This window comes from Mustela putorius, unplaced genomic scaffold, assembly GCF_011764305.1.
Source record: "Mustela putorius furo isolate JIRA1106 unplaced genomic scaffold, ASM1176430v1.1 tig00003909_pilon_pilon_pilon, whole genome shotgun sequence".
Taxonomy (NCBI): domain Eukaryota; kingdom Metazoa; phylum Chordata; class Mammalia; order Carnivora; family Mustelidae; genus Mustela; species Mustela putorius.
The window spans coordinates 26,760,621-26,784,505 of NW_025422057.1; the positions used below are offsets into that span (position 1 = coordinate 26,760,621).

A 23,885-nucleotide genomic window follows, 5' to 3' on the forward strand; every position below is an offset into this window, starting at 1 on the left:
AAGTTTTGCAGAAAGATTAAGGATAGCACTAAGAGGCTGGAGGTCTACATAGTTAACTCTTAGAAAGTGTTGTAGATGAGAAAGGAGTTACTTTAACTACTTAGAAGCAACTTTTATTTAGATACCAGAATTGCTTGATGGTCAGAGGTGAAGTATACTACTATTAAGTGTGTCTATCAGTTGCTAGGGATCTCAGAGGACCCTGAATTCAGTGTCTTTTTCCATTCTCTGCTATGTATGGTAAAGGCATGGTTCAGAGTATAGCTTTGGGGCTAGACTGCCAGTTAGGAACCATGAGGCCACAGGCCTCAGTCTCATCTCCTGCAAAAAACTGGGTTAATAGTATCTTCCTCATTTGACTGTTGATAGGATCAAGATAATACATGGAAAGCTCTTGTAATAGTGCTTGATCAATAGTGTTTAATAAATAGAAGCTATTATTATTATATAAGAATAATGATGAGCATCTGAACTGGTATATGCCATTGAAAACTATCATTCACAAAATAATCTCTTTCTAATTCATCTCAGAATGATTCCTCTGTTAAATCTGCCCACTTCCTAAAGTTGAAGGCTGGAGCCCCGAGTCTTTGACCAATGGGTACATAGATTCCTGTCTGAGACTGCCTCCTATGTTTATAAGAGTGGATGGAACACACACTTCTAGTATTGTTGACAATCCCAAGCATACATTATCACCTATAACAGCAATAGTTACTACTATGCACATCACTTACATGGACATGCACAAAGAACTTTATTTCTATACTTAAAAATCCTCTTTCAAAGTAAATAATGCTAGTGTTTCTAAATACCCAATATGAAGTTCATATTGAGTCTTAAGGTGGTTGTTTTTCTTAATTTTACAGAGAGAGACACAGCTAGAGAGGGAACACAAGCAGGGGGAGAGGGAGATGAAGAAGCAGGCTTCCTGCAGAGCAGGGAGCTCAATGCGGGGCTCAGTCCCAGGACTCTGGGATCATGACCTGAGCCGAAGGCAGACACCTGACAACTGAGCCAACCAGGTGCCCTGAGTGTTAAGTTTTAATATATTCTCCGTTCCATGTTTCTGACTATGTTGAAAGTAGTCTAATGTCCTCAGTTTACTTATTAGTATGCAAATTAAAATTTTAATAAAAAGCCTTATAAAAATAAAGGTAAATTTCACTCTCTACGTTATTTTATTGTGATTGCTTCCTGAATTTGAACTTCAAGGGAGTTGATGACTTTTCTTAAAAATATTCTGAAGTCCACTGTATTCTTTCTATCTCCCTTTTGGGGAACTATTAATATATTTATATTAATATAAATATTAATATATTTATTTTATTTCAGGTACTCCATGAAGAATATATACATTTATTTTCATTATAAACCCATCTTTCAGGCATAGTTGATTTTTTTTTTAAAGTGCTTTATCCCAAAAAAAGAATTTTGAGGTAAAAATTACCTGGGTTTCTTCTCATGCTCAGGACTTTAGGGATACACATTACCACCAAGTAACAGAACATATGCCAATTTTCCATTTTGGCTTTGCCTTTCTACATAGTAGGCTTTTTTGGGGTGAATCATTAAACCATAAATTCTAGTTCAAACAGTTCACTTGATTTCTAGTTTGAGTGTGAAAGAGGGTGATTTGATGTTTTTAAATGATGGTGTAGTTTCTCCATCAATAAAGGTAACATAGGGTAAAGAATAAGTTACATTTCTGTGAAGGTGGATTTTGACTTGATTTATGTTGGGTTAATTAAATAAGTTTTTGTGTCTTCTAGTTCTCCAGTAAAACTAGGTCATATGCATAAACTCAGCTTTACTCTATAGAGGAATGGTTAAAAAATAGTCAAATAATAAGAAATTACAAATATATCTAAATCTGAACACAAAATATAAGAACCATATGCTATATTCATTTGTCTTCCTTCCATCATGGCTCATGGTACATAAATGTAGCAAAATCAATAAATGTTGAGTTGATGACCTGGCCTCAGTTTGTAGTATTCCTGCCTCAAACCTTCTAACAGTAGGATACCTATGAATAAATTTCTTTATAATCATCTTTAAGAGATAGTCTAAATTTTTTAGTTGTACTGAATATCATATCAAATATTATTTTTATTTAAGTAAACCACTGGCTGGAGTTTGGAAATCTTTTTCTACTCAAAGCCTTTGTTGCATTTCTTTTTCTTTTTTTTTTTAAGGATATTTTTTGTAACAGGATTTGACCTGTAACTATTACTGAGCATTTTCTTAGAGGAGTTCAAAGCATTTTACAGGGATCATCTCATTTATCCCTCGAAAGTAAGGCAGAGGCATTATCTCCACTATAAACTGAGAACACTAAAAGGCCAAGATAGGTGGGGTTTTTTGTTGTTGTTTTGCTAAGATCAAAAAGTAATTCTAGGGCAAAGCCAGATTCCGGTCTGACCTTGTTACACGATGCTTCTGCAGCATAATAATGCTGTGTCGTAGCTTTCCTAGGTCTCCCCTTGGCTCTCCTAGGTATCAAATAATTTCCAGAGGTGATTTCCCATTCATTCTTGCTCCCTGAAAACGGGCCTTCAGATATAAATACAAAATAAAATGCTCAAACAGGATTTGGGGTACAGGCTACACAGGGTTAGTCATCTTCTTCCCAAATCTTACGGCCTAGTCCAGTGCTATGTATAGAAAAACAGTTGGGGCCATAAATGCAAGTCACATGTACAGTTTTATTTAATTTTTAATTTGCACTTAATTTTTATTATTTTTTAAAGATTTTATTTATTTATCTGACAGAGCACAAGAGGGAATACAGGCAGGGGGAGCAGAAGCGGGAGAGGGAGAAGCAGGCTCCCAGTTGAGGGGGGAGCCCAACTCTGGGCTCTATCCTAAGACTCTGGGATCATGACCTGAGCTGAAGGCAGAAGGTTAATGACTGATGCGCCCCTTATTTTAAAAGATTTTTAAAATTTATTTAGTGTGGGCAAGAGGGGGGCAGAGGGAAAGAGACTCTCAAGCTAGCTACCCCCTGAGCACAGAGCCTGATGGGGGCTCCATCTCACAACCCTGAGGTAATGACCTGAGCCCAAATCAAGAGTTGATGCTCGACTGACTGATCCATCCAGGGGCCTCTATAAATTACCTAGTAGTTACATTAAAATATATTTTATTTACCCAGTGCATCAAAAATCTTTATCATTTCAACATGTAACATGAAAGTATTAAGGTAAGTAACATGCTTTTTCTTATATGTCTTCAAAATCTGTTGTATGTTTCCCATAGCACACCTCAGTTTGGAGCAGCCACCTTTCAGATACTCAGTAGCTACAAGGGTCTGGCAGGATGTGTTGGACAGCTAGCGAAGACTTCAGTAGGGTTTTCTTAGCTCTCCCTTCAGATTGGTGCCCTTGTGAATGGAATGCCTGGTGTTGGGGAAGGACTCCTGGGTGACCTTGGAGAATCCATTTGCACTTGTGTGGTAAATAGTAAGAAGCCCCAGGTTTTGTCATTTCCTAATAACAGCACTGGGAGTTACTGATTCAGAACCTAGAGGACTGCAGCCTCCCCAAATGTCTAAAACACCAACTCACAGTCCTGAGCGGTTCCGACCCTGCGGGAGGACCCGGCCCAGGGAAAGTGCCAAGTCCCAGGGCTGCGGTGTCCGGGGCCCTGGGAAGTGGCCTGTCGAAAGGAGGCATCACCCAGGGAAGAAGAGGGCTCCTAGAGAGGGAAGGCCACCCAAGTGGATGCTTCTTGAGGGCAGAGGTACTACTAGGTAGATTCGTAGAAGGCGGAAGCTCTTCTTGGGGCCTCGGGCGCCCCGCAGCCGGCCTCACATGCCAGAAGAATGAATGCATGTGCTTCCATCCGATGCTCCCGGCGGCCCTGCCCATGGGGGAGGGGGCCCGCTCCCTGGCCTGGCCCGCACCCCGCAGCGGCTCCGCGGCTGCGGGTGTGAGGGGCGGGCCCAGGTCTCGGCCCGCGCCACCATGTGACCCGGTCCGACATGGTGTCGCCTCCTCCTGGGGCGGCGGCGGCCGCGGCAGCTCGCCTCTGCTTCGGGCTGTGCCCGCGGCCGCTCATGGGCAGCCAGGGCCACCCGGGGCCGCCCGGGAACGGCGGGCCGGGCGAAGGCGAGGGCGGGGAGGCGAGGAAATTGCAGGAAGGGAGGGTTGCGAGGGGGAAGCGAAGGAAGGCGAAGGGGAAGGGAAAAGCTGGAGCAGGGCAGGGCGGAAGAGGAAGCGGGGCGGAAGGGAAGCCGGGGCTGCAGAAAGCGAAGGAGGCAGCGGGGCTGGGGGCCGAGGCGGGAGCCAGGGCAGGCCCGGGGGAGGAAGGAGAGAGAGGCGGAAACGTGGAGGAAGGGGCGAGAAGGATCGTGCGGGAAGATGAGGGGAGCGCAGGGGCGGGGAGGGAGGCTAGAGGAAGAGGGGATGGGAAGGAGGAGGAATGGAAAGTCAGGCCTGGGCGGCGGGAGGACGCGAGGCCGGGGAGAGCGCAGGGACGAGGGGCTCAGGCTTGGGGCTGCATCGCAGGGCCTGGGGCGGCAGGGGTGGCCGTGGCGGCGGCGGCCGAGGAGGAGGCAGCGGCCAGGGAGCCGGCCGGCCGCCCCGCTGCGGGGCCAGCGCTCTTGCGCCTGCCGGAGGAGCTGCTGCTGCTCATCTGCTCCTACCTGGACATGCGGGCCCTCGGCCGCCTGGCGCAGGTGTGCCGCTGGCTGCGGCGCTTCACCAGCTGCGACCTGCTCTGGCGCCGGATAGCCCGGGCCTCGCTCAACTCCGGCTTCACGCGGCTCGGCACCGACTTGTAAGCGCCCGCTCACCCGCCCGCTCCCCGCCCCGGGCCGGCCGGCGTCCCGGGAAAGGGCGGGGCGCCGCGGCCTGGTCGGCCCGGGGTTATGTCGCACCCCGAAGGCGAGGCCCAAAGCCGGCCTCGGCGGGGACCCCTCCCCAAGGGCCCCTCTCCTATCGGAGCCCTCCCCCCTTCGCCCCCAGGAAGCCTCCCTTGAGCATCCCTCAGTCGGTACCCTCTTTGGGCAGCTTCTCACAATTAGCCATCTTAAGCACTGCCTTTAGCTTGTAATTGTGTCTTCCCTCGAAGAAGGTAACTGGCCCTGTTCCTCAGTACCCCCAGGAGCCAGGCTGGTCTGAGGCTTCCTTGGCGCCTCCTTGGGTCCTACAAGGCCACTGTGTGGCCTATCAGAACGTTGTTACAGACATTCACCCGCTCCCCCTCTTCTGAAGGTTGTTAGGCTGCAGGATTCAGATAAAATCGAATATGGAGAAAAGGACTCAGACCTGAAAAGAAGGCCCCTGGGCCAAGTGCCAACTGTAGTTTGACTTGATACAGGCAGAATGATACAAAAAAGAGTGCCTGCTTATGGCAGGGGACTGGTTTAGGTCCAGGTGGTATACCAAGGCATGGTACTGCAGTCTGGCCTGTTTTAGGTAGGATCTGAGACCTGTGAGTGGAAAACGTACTTGAGCCATTTGAGCTGTTGAATAGGAAGGGGGAAAAAAAAATAGAATTGGGTGAGTAAAAGCTTTTTAGATTGCATCTAAAACTCCATCCAATTATGGTTTTAAAAAGTAATTCTAAAACAGTATAACAACATTAGTTCTTTAAGCCGCAAAGTGTTATAATAGCACCACCTTTATTTAAAATAACTTTTTAGTTGCATACTTCTTCCCCCATCTCAGTTGCTGTTTTACTGATCCTGCCAGAATAGGTGCATAATAAATGTTTGTAAACTCTATCATAATGAGATTAAAAACATTCCTCTAATATTAAACTTTAATGTCGTGTCCAGATTTTTGCTATTATAGACAACAGTGAAATGAATAAAGCATTTTTGGGTAACAGCTTTTGAGATACGTCACATACCACACATTTTTAAATTAGTTCCTTAGGATAAATGCTCAAGATGGGCATTACTGGATCAAAGGTTATGGTTTGTAAAATTCTACCAAGTTACGGTGGCACCAACAAAGAATCATTAAACCAGTTGCATGTGAAAATTTAAAAATCTGCTAAAATGGTCATATGATTGTATCCCAAAGTTTTATTTTTTGCTTTTTTTTTTTAAACTACTGACCCCCATAAATATTTTTCCATGTGTTTGTTTCACCTGTGAGATCATCTGTACATAGTCTTTGCCCATTTATTATTGGGGTCTTGATGTTTTTCTCATAAATTTGGAATCCTGTGGGTCATAGATACTAGACTCTCATCTGTCATCTTTGATGCAAATATTTTCTCCAGTCCTTTTTACTTTCCTATTTTTAGCCTATAGAAGTTTTACACTTAAATATGTCAGAATCTGTCGGTCTTTTGTCATTTTTTTCTTTTTTTACCCCAAAGCTGAGAAATTTACAAATTCTCCACAGACCTGATGAATCTTCTTTTTGATATTCTGCTGGCTTTCTTATATTTGGTTTTTTAAAGATAGTTAACACTTTCATCAATATCAGTTTTATTCTGGTGCAAGGGTGAGTTTACCTTCTCTTTTTTCCCCCTAAACCTAGTTATCACTATACCTTTTGTTAAATAATTCTCTTTCACTTTGTTTTAGAAAGCTTATGTTGTCAGTCATTAAGTTTAGGTGTGTATAGACACACACACACACACACACACACATCTGAACTTCATTTTGTTCTGCAGATATATTTTTCCATTTTCCTACTGTTTTAAATATTGTTATTTTTTGGTAGAATCTGCTATCGGTTAGGGTTAGATTTATCCTTTTTATGTGGTGTGTTAGGTCTCCACTCCCATTCAACTCCCTAGCAAAAAAAATTCTGTGCCTTTTCAAAAGTTTCTGTTGTTTTTACTGTAAAGTTCTTACATACCTGTTGTCAAGTTTTTTCCTAAGTATTCCTGTATATGTTATGTATTTTGTTTTTATTGTGAATGCAGTCTCTTTTTCAGTATGTTTTTCACCTGGGTGTTACTAATGATGTACAAGGTTACTATAATCTTTTGTAAATTTTGAACCTGATTATTTTGCTTAACTTTTATTCTGGTATGATTTTGTCTAGTCAGGTTTGTTATCTAGTATGATAATGATTCTTTGGGATCTTTTGGCATGCAGTCTTGTTACCTTCATTTCTTATAAGAAAAATTCTTTCAAAGGACCGATCAGTTGACCTTTAAGGGAAGTTGGCTAAAGTGACTGAAACCCAAGCCAGCTAAGGCAAAGCTTTCTTTCCTTATAGAGACTGAATGAATGAAAGAATTGATGTTTATTTTTCTTTCCTTTTCAAATGCTCTAAAAGAGAGATAATGGGAATGAGTGTTCGTTCTGTGAGCAAAAACAACAAAATGAAAATGAGTTTATAGTATAAAGTGCTTTGAGACTGTCAGGTGATAGCCTTTATTATTTATTAGCCATGTGTGTTTTGATTTCTTGCCCATGTCCTAGGATGGGGTATCTCCGACCTTCTAGGGAAGTTGTTTTACCACAGCACTTGATAAAGAGCAGGGTCACTGCTCATGTTTTCTGAGTTGAGGGAAGAAGTTATGCGTGTTACAGCAGGTGGAGAGAATGTTTACCAGTGTGGTCTGTTTCTGGACAGCTGCAGAGATGTGATAAGCCACCAAGAGAGGTGGTTGTCATCCCCGGAGGGAGCCAGCATACACCCCAGTCCTCTAAGGGCGTCAGATAGCCTGGGCCCAAAGTATAATGAGACTATGGCTGCTTGAATAGTGGCAGGACAGTAGTTTATTTATTTTCTTATTTTTTTATTTTTTTTAATTTATTTGACAGACAGAGATCACAAGCAGGCAGAGAGGCAGGCAGAGAGAGAGGAGGAAGCAGGCTCCCTGCTGAGCAGAGAGCCCGATGTGGGACTCGATCCCAGGACCCTGAGATCATGACCTGAGCCGAAGGCAGAGGCTTAACCCACTGAGCCACCCAGGTACCCCAGGACAGTAGTTTATGATTTGGACTAGTTAACTGCAGACTGGACCGTGGGCTGTTTTTATGAGCACAGCACAAAACTTCATTTAATCAGAAGTTACACAGCCTCACTGGACCTGAGTTTTATCATCTATAAAGAATTTTATACTTTTGCATTTTACTACCCAGTAAAATGAGGCTTAAATGTATGAATGCGGAATAACCAACACAGTGTCCAGCACATAGTAGGTATTCAATAAATTGTTGTGAAATGGAACTCTTTCATTGCTTGGCTTCTCTAGTCCATACTTAGCAAAAGAGATGGTTTGAATTGGAGGTGCTACTGAAAGACAGGAGGTGGGAGAAAACACACACATGCAAAGCTTAGTTTCTCTCACCTGTCCTGAATGTTTTTGGAAGCATGACAGCAGAACCTGTGGGCCTAGGGTCTGTACTCCGTGCTGTAAGAGCCTCTTGATTCTCAGAAACACAAACTGCTAAGGTTTACTGACCTTCCGGCCCAGGGCAAGTCCCATTCAGTTTGGCTGTTCCTAACTGATCATAGCTTTGTTTAGTAAGATGAACTGCTTTGGCTCCTTGTGATTTGTTAATGGTCTTATACTTGTGCTTGAAGGCATTTTGGCCACTTTAAAACCACAAACAAATAATTTGCTTCCCTTCAGGCCTCTTGCCCAAACAGTGAACATGGGTAGGTATTGTGAGCTTTTAAAAAAAAAGTGAACACAAAAACAGTTTGAGTCAGTCATCTGGTTTAAAATCAGTTTTCTTTGAAGGTTTTATGAAGCCTGGGGGAATAGAAATATCTTTAATATAAAAATCAAGGAAATGTTTCATATAGTGGTCTTTTAAGTTTTCCCTGAAGGGTAGGGGGGAAGCTAACCTAGTTCGGTCTTCAAGAGCAAATGAGTGAAATTTAACCCCGTCGGTTTATAATGAAGGCTAGATGCAAGAAGTAGACAGTATGACAGGTGGAAGAGCAGAGGTGCTATCTGTAAGTTCTAATACTGAAAATGAATAAGAACAGAGAATACAGTATAGCTGTTTATATAATCTAAGAGTTTTTTAAAGATACTTTGGTCAGTCTCATGTTAATTCCTCCCAAATTAAGTCCTGTGTGTTTTCAAACTTGAATTTTATTTTAGCTATCCTTTGCGCAATAGCTGGTACGCCTTGCATTTACTTGTGGTAGATTTGCCTAGAATTAACAATGGGTGTTTAGGAAGTAAGGCTCTGAGGGGTTTGCCCTGGCATGTACATTCATTCCTCAGCCAGGGTCTTGCAGACTTGGAGCTCTTTGAGGCTGGGGAACAGGGTATCTATTTCAGTGATGATTAACGTCCAAAGTGGTCAGATGGATACAGATAAGCAGAGTGTGTTTGTTTGTTTTAAAATGATTGCACCTAAGAGCATTTTTGGGGTCTAGAAAGCATAAAGTTTCCTTTCCTAACTCTGACCTGGAGAAGGCGTTGCTGCCTGGTTACATTTAAGGTCTGAACAGTGATTTTCAGAAAACAATTAGCAACTTAAAATAGCTTAGGCTTTCTCCTTTGCCTTCCTGCCTTACCTAGGAAGGGGAGTCACTTAACTTGTTCTGTAGTTGATTGAAAATTTCATAGTTGCATGTATTTCTCTTTAGCCTTTCTGGAAAGGCTTTATTTTGAATCGTTTTGTGAGTTAATAAAAGCTGAGTTCAGTCCACAGGCTTAAAATAAATAAAACAATACACCTGTGGAAGCAGGAAACGGTCTAGTGCAGTTAGTACCTCCCAGTGCAATACTGGAAGAAAAGAAGAAGCCTTTTCTTCCAAGACCATGTCAGAATATAGTGCTGCTTATATCCTTTCCAGTCTTCCAAAACTTGAGTGGTAGGGGATGAATTTCCTAACATTCAAGGCAAAAACATGGAGGAAATCTAGAGTCTTCACAGTCTGTGAAATGAGCAGCTCCTGTTGGGACGAGATCTCTGAAAATATTTCATTGCCCCATACTTTGAATTTTCTGTGCCTAGCACCTTCCCCTCAGGTAAAGATTGTGAGCTGCTGAAATCAAAATGACAGTGAAGTTACTGAGGAACCGTAAAGATTTTTAAAAAATTATTCTTGAGACAATAGGGAAGAATTATCTTTGCGTGACAATGTAACCTTAACTCTGGGTTGACCCTAGCGCTGGGTTCATCTCTGGTTCTGGAACAGGGAGTATTTAGGTAGACTCTTCTTAAGGCAAGTAAATGTTGAAAATTTAAGATGAGATCAGCTGTTTGAAAAAGTGAGGACAGAGTCAAGTTTTGAATTTTCTGGAAAATTGGCATACGCCTCTAATCTACAGAAACAGATTTTGGCTCAGTTCCAGAATTTATCTCAGGTTAGTTAACCATCAGACAAGATTGAGAATCCAAAGATTTGGTTGGTTTCTTTCTTTCTTTCTTTCTTCCTTTCTTCCTTTTTTGTTTAAGATTTTATTTATTTATTTGACAGAGAGCACAAGCAGGGGGAGTGGCAGGTGGAGGGAGAGGGAGAAGCAGGCTCTCCGGCTGAGCAGGAAGCCCGACACGGGGCTCGATCCTAGGACCCTAGGATCATGACCTGAGCCAAAGGTAGATGCTTAACCGACTGAGCCACCTAGGAGCCTCAGATTTGGTTTATTGAGGAAAGTCCTTTCTATTCAGCAGTCTTGCTCAGATTTGAACAGAATTCAGATGGAAATCCAGTTATAATCAGTGGAAATGAGGCGGTTGTGCTAATTAAGAGTATATTTGTGAATCCCAAATCATGTGAGTGCTTGAACTGATCTAAAGCCTAGGATGAGACTATCTGCAGAAAGAATTTATCTCTTGTTAGAGGGTTAGCTGCCTTGTCTCAGCTCTGAGTCAGTTCTCCATTAGACCCAAACCATCTTCATTGCCCTCCCTAGAAGTCTGGGCCACCCAATGGGCCCTGGGCTGCCCCTCTTTAGCCCACAATTAATTGCCAGTACATTCTTTCTTCTTCTCCTTCTTTTTGGTATTTGACATAAGCTCAAATTGCTGAGAAAGGTGACAACTGTGAAATGAGGACAGGGCTTAGAGACACCTTAAAAAATACACGCAAGGGCCACTAAATGACAAGAGCAGACCGCCAGGCTCTTTCAAAACATCGCCACGTCTGTTGACTTTCCATTCCTTGTCTGCAGCACAAAATTGGAGGTCAAAGAATCATAGGAGGTAGAGATGGAAAAGACATTTGGGGTCAGCCAGTTCATCCCTCCACCTTCTTCTGCCCCTGATTCCGAATCATTCCTTACATTATATTTTCTCCCTCAGCTCTTGTACAGTTTTCACGGTCTTCACTCAACCCCGGCTGTCACCTTTGGGGAATGATGCTAGAGGCTCCATCCAGTTTCTCCTCAGCAGAGAGAGATATCGCCTCTGCTCCCAGTTGACATTCATGAACTTCTTTGTTGGTGGTCTCAGCTGAGAGGCTGAAGAGTAGGGGGAGTCTCTCCCCTGCCTGGTGATGGGGCTTTTCTACCAGAACCGAAGCGCATTTAGCGTCTGGTGAAAGGGAGAGGGCTGGGGTATGGTGTAGTTAGTCATTGCTGAATTTGTTCCTAGACTTTTGCTTTTCAAGGCTTTTGACCTGAAAGGAGGGATGTGTGTGTGTGTACAAGGCATGTGGTTTTGGGGAGGTGGACAGAGACAAGGCGATTATACTGACGAGGAGTTTGGTAAAAATCCAAACTTGGAAGTTGGTGGGTTAAGCAAACAAATAAAAGATACTAGTAGAGGACTGTTTCAAGAAATGCATGTTAGCAAAGACATGGAGTGGGGGCTTAACGATACACGGCGTTCAGCTTACGGTCAAGTTGAGAAGATCAGATGGGTGGAGGCAAATGTTTTGAACTAGGGGATGCTGTCGTTTTGGGGGTCTCTCCTTGCTTTAAGAAAGTAGGGAAAGACAAGTCTTATGTTCACCGGCTGCCTGGTTGGGCAGGGGGAATGGTCCTTTTTAGAGGCAGCTTTGGAAGTTTACCCCCAGCTCCCCATTTTGTTCCAGCAGCTGTTGGGAGCACTCCGGAGGGGGTATTATGTTTCTTCTGGTAACTCTGCCAAGAATGAGAGGAAATCCACAATCTGTGGGCTTTTTGGGGGGAACGGGGATGGGGTGGCAGGTGATGGGACAGGGAAATTAAATTGTTTTATAGTAAATATGTTGAGATACTTTTCCTGGAAAGCTCTTTCACGAGCAGGAATGATATTTCCCTTGCTCATGAGCTTGTAATGGGTTCTTTCTCTGCAGAGAAGGGGAAATCGTCTTCTTCCAGGACATCTTTTTCTTTCTTTCCTGTAGTTCCAGCTTTGACCTCCCATGTTTCTTGGTGGGGGGGGGGGAGGCAGTTAAGAAAGTCCATATTGAAAAGGTGAGTCAAGATTCAGATACTGGTGCTGCCGTGTGAGCCCAAGAGGGGCCGAGTCTCTTTAGAAGTGAGTTACTAAAGAAGAACCTCTCATTTATCCAGTACCTCGGCTGCAGTTTGACTTTATCATACTGGCCTTGAAACTGGAGATGTAAAAACTTTCTGGGTGGTGTCTGGTTCATGTTCTTTCCATCCCTTCATCCAGGTTGGAAGGACACCAGGGATTTTGAAGCCTGGCTACTTGGGCTGAGAACCTGTTTTAGTGATTAATATGGAACACAGTTGCAAGATTAAAAACAATAAAAAACAACCCTGAGAAGCAGAGCAGTGTAATTATTCCTTACATTTCAGATGGGGAGCCCAGGGAAAAGTCATTTTTAAGGTATGAGAATAAAGTCCACGTGTGAAGCTGCTAGTGCCTAATTCATGACTCACTGAGAGGATGGCCTGTTCACAAAAAGTAGTAGCATCTTTCTTGCTGTTGTTTGTGCTCAGAAACTGCTAGATCAGCCTTTCTGAAAGTTGTACTGTGGGATTCTTGAAAAAACTTACTCTGTGATCAAATGAGTATGGGAAATGCTGTGCTCCGTATTGCTTCTCCTAGAGGTTCACAATGCCTGTTGGTAAATGAAAGACACCGAGTAGTCCTGCAGTCAAGAGACCTGTTTAATTTTGTTTCAGCCAGCATTGTCTAAAAAGAGTTTGACCATACATTTTTCCCATTGCTTAATATCTCTCTCTCTTTTTTTTTAAAGATTTTATTTATTTATTTGACAGAGATAGCTCACAAGTAGGCAGAGAGGCAGGTGGGGTGGGGGGGGAAGCAGGCTCCCCACTGAGCAGAGAGCCCTATGTGGGGCTCGATCCCAGGACCCTGAGATCATGACCTGAGCTGAAGGCAGAGGCTTTAACCCACTGAGCCACCCAGGTGCCCCAATATCTCTTAACATCTTGGAGAACATACGCAGTTAAGTGCCTTGCAAATACAGAACTTGACCAATAGTAGGAGGAAATGAAGGTGAGTGTGAACACAGTCCTAAATCCTATATTCAGGGTTATGAATTGAGGTTATGCCTAGAGCTTCTGAAACTTCTTTGGACAGCTTTGACATGTGGTACCACATTAAGGTAACTTATCTGCTCAAGTTCCTTCCCTCAAGTTTCTGTAGCATAAGAATTTGGAGGCTTTGGTTGAGTTCCTAAAGGTGTGGTGTATTATACATTTTTAGGAAGGGACTTTGGAGCAAGAAGGTAGTGTGTCTGGGCTCCTGAAAAGCTACAAGTATTGTTGAAAGTGTGACTTGCCAAAAGACTTAAGTGGTTCCTAAACAGTAGCTATCAAAATACCTGTTATGATAGGCCTAGGGTCCTCCCATTTTGTGTCTAAGACATACTTTTATATGGTGTTAGAATTTTTTGGTAGTACATGAAAGGATTAAAAGGTTAAGTTCTTTGAAAAAAACAAGTTTTAGAAAGTTGAAAACCTGTATATTTATTTATTCACCATCTGGTATGTTCCTGTTTGAGTAGAACTGTTTACTGCCTTGATCTTGTTCTCTTATATCCATTCATATACCTTCCTCCAGACACATTATCTTTATTTTATTTGCAGCAAATTGGGCCAGGGGCCATATTGTGGCTCAGTGGTTTGTCTGAAATCTTCATGAAAGTGGGTGGATCTCGAGTTGAATGAAAGTCAATTCTAGAAATTGTTTAAAGTGTAATGGCACAATTGTTCAGGGTTTCTGGTGTACCACTGCTCTGCCGCATGCCGATTGGGATGTACTTTTAGAAGTACTAAGAGGCTAAGACTTTATCCTGTGGAATTTAGGACTGGATTGGACAAACAAGACATAAAGCCGCAGAAAGTTAACAGTGCCTCAGTTTGTGGTACGTTCAGTCCAGGGGTTCACATGAGAGGGAGAGGACTGTTTGCAGGACTTAGGAAGTAGAGGTGGAAGCTGGATCGTGCAGAATGGGTGAATTTGACTAGTGCCCAGAACAGAGAAGCAAGCGTTTGTCTGGGACAGGCTAGGCTGGTGCTGACAATTCAGGAGAAGGTACAAGGGTAGGAATGAATGTAGAAGAGATGGGCTTGGCCAGAGTTTGCTTGTGTGCTGTGGAACCACAGGAGGTACGGTCGGATGAGCAAGGTGAGACCTTGCAGGGGGACAGGTGGGTCTGCTGCCTCATCTTTTACATGGTCCTCTCATCACGGTGGGGAACAGTCTCACTTCACCCTGGCTGTTGGGGCTGTGTCCCTGTTTCCTGGCCAGAAGGGTAAGCAGTTTAACACAATATAATGATTACTCGTTGATTAAAAAAAAAATCTTATTTGGGGTGCCTGGGTGGCTCAGTCTGTTGAGTGTCTGACTCTTGATTTCAGCTCAGGTCACGATCTCCTGGTGGCGGGATTGAGCCCCATGTCCGGCTCTGTCCTGAGTGTGGTGCCTGCTTAGGATTCTCTCTCTTCCTCTCTCCTTCTCTGCCCCTTCCTCCTCTTGTGCTTGTTCTCTCCCTCTTGATCTCAAACAAACAACCAAATAAATAAATAAAAATTTTAAAAAATTTTAATTATAGGCCTCAGCTGCTGAGGCCATTGGAGGATTTAATCCAGTGCAAGTGTAAATGAAGAGTGAAGAGTGTCCTGTCTTGGGCTGTTTAAATACTTGTGCACTGCCTGCTGCGCCAGGCCCTTGCCTGCCTGAGTCTTTTAACCTGGGTGTTAGCATTTTAAAGGGACCCCTCAGGAGTTCTGGCCATTGAGTGACTACCTCCTTCCCAGATGGGAACTGTTGGCCAGACTGTGACAAGTCAACGTTTGTACCACCAAAGTACTCTATTTTGTGGTTTAAAAAGAATAAAATTAACTACATTTAAAAAAAAATACTTGTACATTAGAGCCGAATTCTTAGTACTGGTAGAAGGTAGGGTAGGCACAGGCAATACAAGGGACAATCTTTCTGGAAAGCAGGATCAAATAAATCAAGAGGCAAGGTTAAAATTCCAAGCCATGAGCACCATCCTGAGTAGTCCCGTCTCCCCTCCTTAGCCCCGGGCGCCCTGAGGTGGCCTTGTTCTCCGTTTGTGGACAGGCTCCCCACCTTTGCCAGCGTTCTGGAATCAGCAGGGACTGAGGCTTATGGAAGTCATGCCAGTCATGCAGGGCGGTGGCCTCCACGGCATCCAGGGGAGCCGAACTGCAGGATGGGGCAGGGAGGAAAACTGAGTTGGGATCCAGGAGTCTCCGACCTCCCTGAGATACCTGTGTTTCCGTTCCTTCAGCACAAGGCATTTTTATTCAGACTAGGTTTATTTATTTGCTTTGAGTTTGCCGGGTGAGGGAGGAGATGTGAAATGAAAGGGGACTCTAGATAACTGCCTAGATTAATTTCTGTCCCTCTGGACTCGCTTGTTGCCAAGATTTTAAGGGGCCCCATAGCTTACCACGGGGGCATGTTGTGTTGTTTTTGTTTAAAATAGGTCTTGCGCCCAGGAATGCAGTCAGACTGTAATGGTGACTAAGAGCCGGAAAGCGGAGAGGGAGGGGGCCCGAGTGGAAAATGAGCCTGAGGCAAGAGAAGGTGGGCTGGGAAAATGGGAGTTCCAGCAAGCCCACAGGCTGGTTAGAGATTCTAACCCCGCATTAACAGCCCTGTGAGAGGTTTATTTACAGGGCACTAATCATTTTCGGGGGGAGCACCCCCACTTTAAACCAGCAAGTGTGTTGGAGAAACAGCCAACCGGAGAGCATTTCAAAGGTGGGAACAAGGGTCCTTATTGAATTCCAAGGGGCACCTGCTCCTGTCTTCTTAGGCACGTCTGCTGCCTTGTTCTACCAGCCCCTTTGACCGGACTGTGACAGGTCCCAAGGGGGGAGGGAGGAGAGGATGGGTACCTGTTTTCAGAGAAAGATTGTTTTATTCCTTTTGGTTTTTCAGGTGCTGAAGCCATAGGATTTCGCCACCAGCTAGGGAAACTAACCATCAAGGATGATGAAGTGGACAAAAGGGATGAAAAAGCTGAGTTGTTAAGCTGCTTTGAACAAAGTGGCACTATTTCTCAAGTCAGAGCCAAAGGGAGTGGCTTGACAAAGTTGAAATTTGATTTTGAAGGGCCAGAGCCAAGTGTCGTGAGGATGGTGTAGGTTGTGGGAGAGGACGCCTGCACCTGCTGTTTGGCAGCAGCTTTTAAAGTTCAACTTTGAAAGTTTGTTGCTGGGGTGATCAGGCCCTTAGGGCAGTGCTTTGACCCTTAGTAAAGTGTCAGCAAATGGCAGTTAAGTGATCAGAGAGATGAGAGAAGTGTTATCCTTCACCCAGTTCAGGAAATACATTGATCCTTCCCCCCTCGCTTCCTTCCTGCTGTGATCCAGAATATTCAATTTTTGGTTTCATCTCTACCTCTTAACTTGGACCTAACTCCAGACGACAGGTGAGCTACAGAGGATGTCTTCTTTTATAACCTGGGAGGGATTTGCAGAGAAGATTTGACAGGGAGTCTGATCTTTCTCATTAAGAGTTTAATTCTTTGGTCCATCCTGTTAACTGTCCTTTGCTCTGCTTAGTTCTCTCTCCATCTGATCACGAGGCTTGCTCTCTAGCATTGTGAACCAGGGACTGCATTCACCCAGTGATAAATTCACTAACATAATTTAGCTTTAATGTGTGTACACTCAAATCCTTATCATTCAGCCTGAAAGAGGACTACTGTTTGACATTGGAACAGTTTTTAATAATTGTAATTAATTAGTTAGGGGAAAAATAAATGGTTATTGGATCAGCTTCAGGGATGACACTATTAATTGGTATTAACTACTACCTGTATTTATATTTATGTAAAAAGAATGGACGTTTTCTGTACTTACACGGTACTTTGTTTTAGTTGTCATTTAAAAAACCATGATTGTGAGAAATACTGTCCTCATTTCTTGGGGGAAGGTATTGGCTGTTAGAGAAGTCAGGTCACCAGAATGCTATAATTAATAAGAGGTTGAACTGGGATTCAGATCCTAGTTTCCTAAGTGTGCATTCTGGGCTTTTCCCACAACTTCATTGATTCTACTATTTAGTTAAAGGTAAATTGAGAGATCTAATGATCAACAATTATGTGAGAGAGATCTGTATAAATATGTAAGATCTAGAAACTCACTTGCAAAGCACCATTTATTTACCTCTTCTGGTGTGTTTACGGAGGCTAATTTTATGTAGCGTATCTTCACCTCTATCTTTATAAATTGAATTTCATTTTAAAATTACCATCGCTCGCTATGGTCCTTTCCAAAATGTTTGGCAGTTCCCACATCTGTCATTTCCAGTGGCAGGATATCCATTGCATGAGTATACTGTTCTCCCCACAGACAAACATCAGGGCCACTTGCAGGTTTTAGCTCAAATATATAGCCGCAACTATAAATATCTTTGTAAAAATATATTTTTTTCTTTTGAATTATTTCTTGGTGATTTAGTGCTGAAAATGGGAATGCTGGGTCAGAAGCTGTCATTTAACAGTTCTCCTAGACAGAATTCCTTCCTGAAGGGCTGTACCAGTGTGCTACCTGCCATGTATAACCAAACCCAAAACTTTCATCAAACCAAAGCCAACTTCCTTTTCCCCCCACCTAATAATAGATGTGAGGTGGCACTGTAATAATTGTTTTAATATGCATGTCTGTATTAACGTTGTGGGATGTTTCCTCAGTGTCTTTTCTGTGGACACAGTGGGACTGTTCTTATCTGCTGTTAGTTATGGATGAGAGGGCATTGGAGACTGGGTATTATTCTGGTAGATTTCTGTCAGTCCCTTAAAAGTTTTAGAGATAAAACTTGTACCTATAGTATTGTTCATTTTTCCCTGTATATACTCCGTTGTTTTCATTTTAATCTCCTGTTTTTCTTCTGTGCAGCATTTAACATTTAAACGCTTTAAAATCTTCTAGTTAAAAAAATATTTTAAGGGGCACCTGGGTGGCTCAGTCAAGCATCTGCCTTCGGCTCAGGTTATGATCTCAGGGTCCCGGGATCAAGCCCGACATAGGGGCTCCCTGCTCAGCTGGGAATTAGCTTCTCACTCTGCCCCTACCCCTGCTCATGCTCTCACTCCCTCTCTCTCTAATAAAGTCTTTAAAAATTTTTTTTTAATTCACTTTGATTTCAGGGGGATTTATTAAATTGGGTTATGAGATATAATGTAAATCAGTTTTTTTCTCCATTGATAATCCAGTTTGGTCACCAGCATTATTTTATTTTTTAAAGGCATTATTATTATTTTAATGAGTGTTTTCTTCTTTACCAAAATACTACAGTGTAGAAAAATTGGAAAATACAGAAAAACACAAAGAAAATAACACACAAAGATGACTATCCACAGTTAACTATTTTATTTTTTTAATTGTTCATTTTATAAATAATTTATAGTGTCAGACCAGTATATTGGTCTGACCATTCCTTTACTGTCCTATAGCATCCCCAGTAAGTGAGGGGAAATGGGACCCAGTTTACTAATATATTTTATTTGATTTTTAAAAAGATTTTATTTATTTATTTGACAGAGAGAGAGATTACAAGTAGGCAGAGAGGCAGGCAGAGAGAGGGGGGGAAGCTGGCTCCCCGCTGAGCAGAGAGCCCGATGGAGGGCTTTGATTCCAGGACCCTAAAATCATGACCTGAGCCAAAGGCAGAGGCTTAACCCACTGAGCCACCCAGGTGCCCCTGCTAGTTTACTGTTTTAGAGTATTTACTTGCCATGTTCTTTCTAGACATGTATATTCCTCTTCCCTCCCTTCTTTCTTATAAACTTGGGAACATGTTACATAAAAACCCAACAACACTAATGAAGTAGTGATTTTTTCCCTTACTTTAAAATTTTACTTTGTTTGTTATATATTAAGTTCATATCAGTTTGGGTGCTTTCTGGCTTTCTCTCTTTTTTTTTTTTTTTAAAGATTTTATTTATTTATTTGATAGAGAGAAATCACAAGTAGATGGAGAGGCAGGCAGAGAGAGAGGGAAGCAGGCTCCCTGCTGAGCAGAGAGCCCGATGCGGGACTCGATCTCAGGACTCTGAGATCATGACCTGAGCCGAAGGCAGCGGCTTAACCCACTGAGCCACCCAGGCGCCCATGGCTTTCTCTTTTTAAATTGAAGAATCAGCTAGTTTGTTTATTGGTTATTTCCAAGGTCTTCTAATTGGATAAAATACAGGAAGTATAATTGTGAACTATCTAAATATAATTGTTAATTATCAACAAACACTTTTTTTAAAAGATTTTATTTATTTATTTGACAGACAGAGATCACAAGTGGGCAGAGAGGCAGGCAGAGAGAGAGAGGAGGAAGAAGGCTCCCTGCTGAGCAGAGAGCCCGATGCAGGGCTCCATCCCAGGACCCTGGGATCATGACCCGAGCCGAAGGCAGAGGCTTTAACCCACTGAGCCACCCACGTGCCCCAACAAACACTTATTGATACTTATTGATATTGGGTAAATGAAAACACTTATTGATATTGGGTAAATGAAAACACTTATTGATATTGGGTAAATGAAAAACAGTTCCTGGTTCATCATAAACACCATACTAAATGTTAAATAAATTATCTTTGGAATTATGATCCAGAGAGATTATAGAACATTCTACATCATCTTAAAAATAGTGTTCAGTTGGGTTAACTAAACTCTACTCACTATGTTGAAAGATTTTCCTTAGTAAGGTTGAAATAAAAATATATTTTGGGGGCGCCTGGCTGGCTTAGTCAGTAGAGCATATGATCCTTGATCTCAGGGGTTGTGAGTTCAAGCGCCAGATCAGGCATGAAGCCTACTAAAAAAACAACAACCCTATTTTGGGTTGATCTCTTCTAGCCAGAAAAATATAATAAGAAACCCTTTCCTGAACATTCACTCTCTTTAAAGTGTTTCAAAAGATTGATGTGAAGTCATGGATATGTAAACATTTTTTAAGTGTCCACATGGGCAAAATGCTATAAAAAGAATAATAAATAGGAACAAAATTGACAATATAGATTATATTAAGAGCCTTTACAAACTCCCAAGAAAAAGACCAAAGTCCTCATAGAACAGGGACAAAGGGTATGAACAAGCATTTTCCAGAAGGAATGCTAATGGCTTTCAAACATATAGCCAGATACTCAGTCTTACCCATAATTAGAAAAAATACTATACACATTTAAGCAACAGGAAGGAAACTTTTGAAAAAAGATTTTTATTTATTTGAGAGACAGAGAGTGTGAGTCGAGGGAAGGGCAGAGGGAGACAGTCTTCAAGCAGATTGCCCACAGAGCGCAGAGCCTCACGCAGGTTTCGATCCCATGACCCTGAGCTCATGACCCGAGCTGAAAGCAAGAGTTGGATGCTTAACTGACTGAGCCACCCAGGTGCCCCCAAAACCATCTTTTCTAATCTGCATTTGTTATAATCTTGAAAGCAGGACCTGACTGCTGCCTTTTAGCAAATGGTAGTAAATGTGATGGTATAGCAGAGATGGGAAGAAATGCAAGTCTCTCTCTTCTTTTCTCAATAGACATGGTAGTTATCACTCTGTGTTCCAAGCAGTGTGCCTTTATTGTCCAATGGAGTGGGCAAGGAAACACAGGGGAGCTATGGGGCCTAAAACGAAGTTTTCAAATTCTTGCTCATGATTTCAAAATTCTGTCTGAAGGTGCATTTTCAGAGGGGCTTTGGGCCCTTCTCCCTATCCCCTGCCACTCCAACGCAGTCATAAATTATGCCATTCCTGTTGCTCTTACTGTGCTAACTTTCCTCACCCAGATGATACTATTGACACATTTTCTTAAATGAAAAATTTTAAACAGAAAAGTTGAATGAAATGTACCATGAACACTCATATACCCACAACCTACATTCTGTAGTTAACATTTCACTGTATTTGCTTTATCATGCATTTCAGTGAGTTGTAGAGGTCAGACGCTTCACCTGTAAATGCTTCAGCATGTATGCATATACCTGGTATATATTAGTTTATGGACCTTTTCATTTATCAAAAGTTTATATACAGTGAAATGCTCAAATCTTAGGTGTATCATTGGGTGCATTTTTTTTCATTTGATGCATTTTTGACAAGTGTGTCCGTACCTGTGTAACCCAAATCCCCTTAAGCTTTAGATATAGAATGTTATTCCAGAAAGTTTCTGTATATTCCTTTCCCAGTGACAGGATTCCTAGCGGTAATCACCGTTCTGATTCTTCCATTATAGATTAGTTCCCCTCCTTACACTTCACATTTACAGAATCATACAACATGAACTCTTTTGTGTAATGTTTCTTTCATTCAGCAGGACTTTTTTTTTTTTTAAAGATTTTTTAATTTATTTGTTTGACAGATAGAGATCACAGGTAGAGAGAGAGAGAGGGAGAGAGAGAGGAGAAAGCAGGCTCCCTGCTGAGCAGAGAGCCCAATGTGAGGCTCGATCCCAGGACCCTGGGACCATGACCTGAGCTGAAGGCAGAGGCTTTAACCCACTGAGCCACCCAGGCGCCCCAGCAGGACGTTTTTGAGATTCGTCCACATTACTGTGTGTATGAGTAGTTTTTTCCTCCTTATTGCCGAGTAGCATTCTGTCAGGTAAATATATACCACGGGGTGTTTGCCCATTCTCTTGTTGGCTGCCTGGGCTGTTTTCAACTTCTGGCTATTATGACTAAAGTTCCAATGAACATTCTCGTGCAAATCTTTTTGTGGACATATGCTTTCTCTTGCGTAATTGCTAGGTCATAGAGTAAGTATGTGTTTAGATTTATAATCTAAATTCATTATTATTAGATTTATAATAAACTGCCAGACATTTTTCCAAAATGGCTGTACCATTTTGCTTTCCCACCAAGGTTATAGCAGAGTTCCTTCCTGGCCATCAAAAATAAAATATATTCATATATATGTGTGTGTGTGTGTGTGTGTATGTATATAATGTGTGTACACATTATACACATGCAATTACATATATAAAATTACATATATACATATATAAATATGTATAATATGTACATATATGTATATATACAATTATACACATATATTTATAATTTCTTCATATTTTCTGGACATTAGCCATTGGTCAGATATATGTTTTGTGACTATTTTCCTCCAGACTGTGGTGTATATTAAAGTATATTAATGTATATTTTTGGTGAGCAAAAATTTAAAATTTTGATAATGTCTCATTTATTAGACTTTTCTTTCATGCTATTGCTTTCTGTGTCTTAAGAGACCTTTTTTTTTTTTAAAGATTTTATTTATTTATTTGACAGTAGATGGAGAGGCAGGCAGAGAGAGAGAGAGAGAGGGAAGCAGGCTCCCCGCTGAGCAGAGAGCCCAATGCGGGACTCAATCCCAGGACCCCGAGATCATGACCTGAGCCGAAGGCAGCGGCTTAACCCACCGAGCCACCCAGGCGCCCCTTAAGAGACCTTTGCTTAGCCCCCACGTTGCAGAGATATTTTGACATATTTTCTTCTATTAAACTTATAGTTTTAGGTGTTACATTTAAATTCATTTTCAATTAATTTTCTGTTTGGTTTGAGGTAGGAGTCAGAATTCGTGTTTTTCCTTAGGGATAGCCAGTGGTTCCAGTTCTCTGTTATCCTTTCTCTGTTAGATTGCTTTGGCATTGCTATAGACTCTGTAATGGACAGACTGTTGTCCTTGGCTTTCTTGGTTATCCTAGGGCGGGGAGAGAAAGTTATTCCTTTCTGGTGTCCTAACCCCATCACTTATACCTAGACGTATTCTAAATACTCTTCTGAGTTCTGACTCATACGCCTATAGAATTTTCTGTGGTTGGTAATGAGTTGTCATGACTAGGTTATCTGTTCTGTCTGAAAACAGGATGGCCAGTGTCCCGGTGAAGGAACGGGTGAAGGTGTCTCAGAACTGGAGGTTGGGGCGCTGCCGAGAGGGGATTCTGCTGAAGTGGAGATGCAGGTAAAGTAGCCTCTTACCTCTTTTAAAGCTACCTGCGATAGAAAAGCATGCTGGGAAGTAAAAAGTCTGGTCCTAGCTAGAGTGGAAATGTGTCTCTCTTGAGTGGTGTGGCCCTGGCAATCCTTTAAACATCATGAACGGGGCGTCAGAGGGACAACTTTCTTCTTCTTTTTCTTTTTTACATTTGTAAAAATTACCAAAAAGTGCGCTTTATTTTAACAAATTCCGCATTTTTATGATTATAAAAGTGACATGTGTATTGTAGAGATTTGAAAAAATAGAAAAATTTAAAGAAGAAAACAAAACTTCCATATAATGCGCCAACTCAGGGGTAACCGCTGTTTATGTATCTTATTGAAAGAAAGAAATGAAGCCAGCATTTCAACCCATCTTTTTTTACACTTGTTTTGTTTAAATCAGCTCTGTGGACTCACACCTTCACTTCCTTCATTCCATTAGCCCTCGGCCCAACTTTATTACGAAGGCAAAATAGGACCTATGGGCTTGGCTCTAGATGTTATAGGAGGTAAAGCTCGGAACTGTGAGGAAAGTTAGACAGTGGCTTTGGACTGCTAATACCACACATTTTATGCTTCACTGATACTGCATTATTTCATAGTTACCACTTGACTCCCTACCAAAAAAG

General features: G+C 42.3%; 1 protein-coding gene across 7 annotated transcripts in view; it reads left to right on the forward strand.

Moving 5' to 3' along the window:
- Positions 1 to 3,953: 3,953 nt before the first annotated feature.
- The window catches only part of FBXW4 (F-box and WD repeat domain containing 4), an 81,744-nt gene continuing 61,812 nt past the window's right edge, over positions 3,954 to 23,885 (forward strand). Inside the window, exons 1-4 of one of the 7 annotated variants that reach the window (XM_045068832.1) lie at positions 14,793 to 16,045; positions 16,226 to 16,305; positions 16,712 to 16,718; positions 23,144 to 23,239. In XM_045068832.1, the coding sequence (XP_044924767.1) occupies positions 23,145 to 23,239 (95 nt within the window). In that variant the 5' untranslated portion in view covers positions 14,793 to 16,045; positions 16,226 to 16,305; positions 16,712 to 16,718; position 23,144. Of the gene's footprint in view, positions 4,783 to 14,792; positions 16,046 to 16,225; positions 16,719 to 23,143; positions 23,240 to 23,885 lie in introns of those variants that run through there. The other 6 variants (XM_045068831.1, XM_045068830.1, XR_006603180.1 and 3 more) reach the window with 6 other exon arrangements.